The sequence below is a fragment of the Psammomys obesus genome, unplaced genomic scaffold, assembly GCF_907164565.1.
Source record: "Psammomys obesus unplaced genomic scaffold, mPsaObe1.curated_primary_1811, whole genome shotgun sequence".
In the NCBI taxonomy this organism is placed as follows: Eukaryota; Metazoa; Chordata; class Mammalia; order Rodentia; family Muridae; genus Psammomys; species Psammomys obesus.
In genome coordinates this window covers 10,852,306-10,857,872 of record NW_026590767.1, presented here as the reverse complement: position 1 = coordinate 10,857,872, position 5,567 = coordinate 10,852,306, and the positions used below count along the sequence as shown (strand labels likewise).

The 5,567-nt window shown below is 54.6% G+C and overlaps 1 protein-coding gene across 1 annotated transcript in view; it reads right to left on the bottom strand.

Annotated features, from left to right (window-relative positions):
- Window positions 1-5,019, bottom strand: part of Kndc1 (kinase non-catalytic C-lobe domain containing 1) — a 46,593-nt gene extending 41,574 nt beyond the window's left edge. Inside the window, exon 1 of the mRNA XM_055608830.1 lies at window positions 4,695-5,019. Within this exon, the coding sequence (XP_055464805.1) occupies window positions 4,695-4,796 (102 nt within the window). The 5' untranslated portion in view covers window positions 4,797-5,019. The remainder of the gene's footprint in view (window positions 1-4,694) is intronic.
- Window positions 5,020-5,567: the final 548 nt, after the last annotated feature.

Below are 5,567 nucleotides of genomic sequence, written 5' to 3'. Positions count from 1 at the left end.
CACACACACACACACACACACACACACACACACACACACACACACACCACCCCTCCACACTTTCACACAAGAATGTGCCTGCACAGTGTACAGCATGCTAGTACATACATGTTTACGCAAACCTACAGAGACACACGAGTGAGGGAGTATGTAACCTCGGAGACCCTCCTCTGGGGGCTGTGCCATTTAAGAGAAATGAAGCCAGCCCATGATGTGAGTCTGAGTCAGTCCCAGTCCCACGGCAGGGCCTGCCGGCACCCCACTGTTGCTGCTCATGCTGGCCAGCAGTCCTGCCTGCTCACAGCCATCACAGGATGTGCCGCCAGCAGAAGGCAACCCTGCCAGACATGCTGCTTGGCCATCCTGCAGCCTACATCACTGCCTCCTACTCAGGTCTGGTAGGAAGATGCTCCTGACTGTGGGGAGCCTGGTCAGACCTCAGAGCATCTGAAGACCTGCAGCCCCCAGTTTATATTTGTGGTAGGGGTATATTACTTGGGAAAGCAGAAGCCCAGGGTTATTTGTATGATTTTAGGATGAACCCCGTGGACCCTGAGTCATTGCTTCCGGCTGTGGTCAAGGCCTTCCCCAAGGACAGGATTATGAGCCCTTCCACACATGACAACCTCAGGTCAGAGTCGGCTTACATGGCTGCACACCCTGATGGTGCCCCACACTGAATGCTGAAGGACCCAAGTCTTTAATTCTGGGCTCTGGTGTCACCTGCCTTTAGGATCTACAGCTGCTCCAGTTTCACCAGGTAGGAGAAAGGACTGTCTTTTGCCCAAATCTATGCCACTGGAGGGAGGCAGGGAAAAGCTTTGGCTAAAGGGCTGGGGACAAAGATGACAGACCAGGAGGGACTCAAACATCATTCACCAGCCACCCAACCTCAGTCTATCCCCCCTTCCATTCCAGTAGATTTTCTTGGTCACCCCCTTGCATGGGAGCCAACCCTGTCTGTCTTCATTGGCTTTCTCAACAGGCTGCCTGGAGATATGGTAGCCCAGTTTATCGGCCACACAGCTCAGCTTCCAGTGAAATATGTTCAGCGTGCCACAGGGCTCTGACTTCGGCAGACGTGATCTGCTGGGAGCTCATGATCAGTAAGAAGCTCACCCCTATAGATGCAGATGCGGGTCTGTCTGGCATTCCCACGCCAAGCACTCTAGGGGTCTCCTGTAGGCCCATGCATTGTGAGCTCCAGGCTTTCAGTCTTTTACAGCTCTTGCTAGCACGGTCTGATCTCCAGCCAAGTCTGTGGTTCCACTTGCCCTAAATAGGCTCAGGACCTTGGTGGGTGAGAGGTTCCTTCACAATCCAGCCTGCCTCTCACCATCCGTATTAGGGTGGCTTGTGGGAGTGGGGGGTCACCCACGGAATTTCTCTACAGGCAGGAAAACCAGTCCTCTGCTTGCAGTGTGCTGGTGCACAGTCAACTTGATCTTGGCTGGGAGGGATGAGAATGTGGGGGCGGTGACTGGGGGCTACGCTCCAGGGAGACACGCTTCAGCTGAGGCCCGAGCTTCAGAGGGCAAGCCCTTATCTGGTTACTGCAGGGTACCCTGCTTGAGGGTACTGAAGGGCTCCCCTTCCCCTAGACAGATCTGAAGCTGGGTTATTGGGACTCTAGGGGTCATTGTGCACATTTCAAGTACATTTATAACCAATTAACCTTTCAGCTTATCATAACGGGACCTGCCAACGTGAAACTCCGACCGATGCTGGCAGCATTTGTTGGCAGTCTCAGTTTATGGGCAGCCAAACCCCAGCAGGGAGGCAAGAGCTTGCAAGGTGCTCTGTGGGCTGTGTCTGCCCCCAAGTGCCCACCCAGCTGGCTCAGGGTTCCTTTCTGGCTTCAGGCTGCCTTCTGCTCAGAGCCTGTTTCAAAACATATTATTATATGGACCTTAACGGCAGAGTGGGAAAAACTCCTTTCTAATGGGAGAATCTCTGCTGTGGGTCCCTGTTCATCTTCAGTCCCAGGAGGTTCTGAAAGGTGTTCCGTTGGCTTGGGAATGGTGAGAACTCTCTGCTGACACCCAATGGTACCACCTTCTTCACCAAACCAGTACTGCTCTGCATTCCTAAAGGCCGATTTCATCACCTACCTCTTGATCAGCACTGCTGGACCCCCAACCACAGCCACTTGGCGAGTGCCTGCCTTCCCAGCAGCTATGGTTCTGTTTAGATCCAATCTTACTATTTTGTCTGTGACTCCGCCTTCCATGTCCAGAAATACTTATGTTCCATGGTGAATCCAGGAAAAGCCAGCTCCTCCAAGAAGTCCACCTTGCATAATTCTTGGTCACAGCATCTCTACTGCGCATCCAGGGTTTTCTTGTTTCAGTCTAAGAGATCAGGGGGCACAGTGTGGCTTCAGCCTCCACCACCTAGTATGCTGGTCCATTCATGGCGAGCTCTAAGTGTCCAGTGGGTTTGCTCATAGGTACATGGCCTGCTCATGTGCTATGCTTCCCTGGAGAAGTTGCTGGGATGCAGGTGCTGGGTCTCCTCATCACAAGAGAATGCCAAGATGTTTTCTGAAAGGCACTTCCCACTCCCACCACAGAGGAAGGACCTGCTGGCATGTACCGTGTCCGGCGTCATCTCTGCCAGTCACAGTAAGGCCTTCAGTGAGAGTGTTTAGCACTCTGCTAGCTAGCAAGAGGTTAGACAGCGTGTTCTCAAGCCTTTGAAATTTTCCTTGGGCCATGAGAGGGTAGAGAGATTCAGGGTCCTCTGGAGGCTCTGTAGGATTCTATTTCTGGTTGTAGGGGAGAGAATTCTGATGTCCTATATGTATGTATCCTGGATCTGGCCTCACCTCACCTGCCCAAGAGCCGTCATCGTCTGGGTCACACTGACCCCAAGGTGATTTTCCAGCACAGAGCTTCAGGCTGGGAGGCAACCTAACTCTTTACTACCCTACTCTGGATGGCTTTCAATTGCAGCCAGATACAGAAGGCTGTGCCGGGCACAGAGTCATGTGACCTTGATGTACATGAATTTAAAGACCTTAATGGGTACTGAGTTGGCCGCAGGAAGCCTAAAATCTAATCTCTCATATATTCTTAGACTCGGGACTCTGTTGGCACTAGTCCAGGCCCCACAGACTCTTCTCCTATTTTACAGACTAAATTGTTGGTCAGTTTTCTTGTGGCACAGGGTGTTGAATCCAGAGCCCTGTGTATGCTAGGCAAGCATTCTACAATTGAGCTCTATTACCAGCCCCCTGCTTTTTATAGGAGTTAAAGTAGGGTTCCTGCTCAGAGAAGGGACTCACCTGAACCTCCCACTAAATGCGTTTGAAACAGGGCAATTCCAGTTCACACAAAGGGACTTACCACAGTCAGAGGATGGATATCTCATGCCTTGTGTATATGAAAACTCTTCAACCCAGAGGGACCAAGGACGTTCCTAATGCTGAAGGGGTCAGGCAGACTAGACAGATGGCACTCTGGGTGAAAGGCTCAGCTTCAACCTGTGGACTCAGGGGCTGTGGATGTAGTGGTACCACTGCCCCAAACGCCAGGGTCAGGGTGAGCCCTCCAAGCTCAGTGGCTGATACAAAGAGGCACAGAAGTCCTCAGATCTGCTTCTGGTGATGACCATGAGCCGAGGCTCCCACCGATACCTGGAACATGGCCTGTTCTCCAGCAGTTCTGAAGGCCGTGGGCTGAGGGCACCCTTTCTTTCCCATCAAAGCCAGGAGATATCCAAAGGTTTATTTATTCCCTGGCCTCTCCTCTCTGCAGCCTTAAATTGCACCGAATCCAGGCCACTTGGGGGTGGGAATGGAGGGGTAAGCAACAACCCCAGCTCTACTCAGAGGTCCCTGGTGGTGGGGCAGGCAGGAGCAATGGATTTTTTTTTTCTTCTTTTAAATCCTTTCAGAGCCCACTCCTCCAGGTAAGGGGAATGGAAGAGCTGTCAGAGCTAAAGAGGCTTATTGCTTCAGGACAGTTCTGGTCAACTTTCTCTTATCAGCTTGCCAGGCCAGCTGCAAAGGAGGGTCTCTAGCACCAGTGTATTTAAGGGGCTAAAAAAAATGGTGGATTCTTCCCAGGGACTCCAGAGCCTGGCTTGGAAGGTTTTCCCCAAAGATCCTGTATTCTTGAAGGAGGTCAAGATTCCCCTGGGATCATTTTTGGGGGGTTCTTTGCCATGCTTTTCCAAAGAGTGGAGTTTGTGTATGCCCATCGTCTGGGGATCAGGGCGTCTGGGGATCTGGGGGCCTGGGGGCGGGGCACCTAGCTTCTCTAACCAAGCCAGTTCCGGACTAGAAGCTCTCAGGGGACTTGGGGGAAGGAGGGTTCCCAGAGCAGGAGGCACCCTCAATGCTGGGAAGGGATCTCAGCATTCCTAAGCTCATCTGCCTCAGCACCTGGCCAGCTGTGGAGGGAGGTCAGGAGTGTTCCTATTGTCCCTACCTGCCAGGATCCCCACCCCCCAATCTGTTCAAGGATTAAAACCAAGAACCCACTCCTCCAGCAGCCAACTTTGCAGGAACAGTCTCATTGCTGTCCCATCTAGCATTCTAGCTATTCTGTGGCGGGTAAGGTTGAGGACAGGAGCCCCTAGCAGTCACAACCCAAGGGGGGCCAGAATCTATGTAGCAGGAGAGCTGTGTTCTCCCCACTCCCTTTCCCCACTCCTTCTCAGGGGCAGGTGGGCTTCTGGGACGGGCTCACCTCATCCTCCGGCAGGGTGGGGAGCGGCTCGAAGTCGTAGAAGTCCAGGTCCTTGCCATCTTCCTCGTAGAAGCCCCTGGAGGCTGGGTCCATGGCCTGCATCTTGGCGCTCAGCAGGGCCTGTGCGCAGGTTGGAACTCCGGCCCTGGACAACACTCCGGTCTGGGATCCCTTCCCCAGTACCTTTCCTCTGGGTCAGATCCCCTCTCTGGCCGGTCCTTTCCCGGGCAGATCACCTCCAAGCTGGCCGCCGCCTATGAGCCTGCCTGGCTGAGCTGGGCACCGCCAGCTACGCGCGCCTGGCCGCCATGGCAACGCGCCCGCTGCCTGCCGCAGTGTCGCCAAACGGTGGCGCGGGGACGCCTGGGGCGGGGCCGGGGGTGGTGCCCTGAGGGCCGTGGTCACTGGCGGGCTGGCGGGCCGGGGCGGCTTTGGGCTCCGCAGATGTCTTCAACTACGTCAGCCTCCGGGGTGCACCCTGCGCCTGCCTGCGCTGTCCGTGACAGTTCGGGGCGGAGCCACTCTGCGCAGCGGCCGCCCGGGGGGTCTGTACCCACCTGGGCGCACGGCGGGTAGCAGGGCTGAGCCCACCCACACCACACAAGACCCCAAGACTTTTTCAGTTCCCGCCCCACCAACCTCAGAGGCGGGGTTGTGCAGCCGCTTCCAGCACCTAGGTACTAGGTTCCTCTTGGCTCACGCCCCATGACGGACAGGGAGTCAGGTGTTTTCCCCAAGCACAGCAAAGGACTAGGTGGCTCTCCCAAACTTGGCAAAAGGCAATCATGGATTCCCTTCCACAGGCGAGTGTTTTGGTTTCTGACAGTCTTTACAACCTTAGCAAGCAGAACTATGGGCCACAGCTCCTGAAGA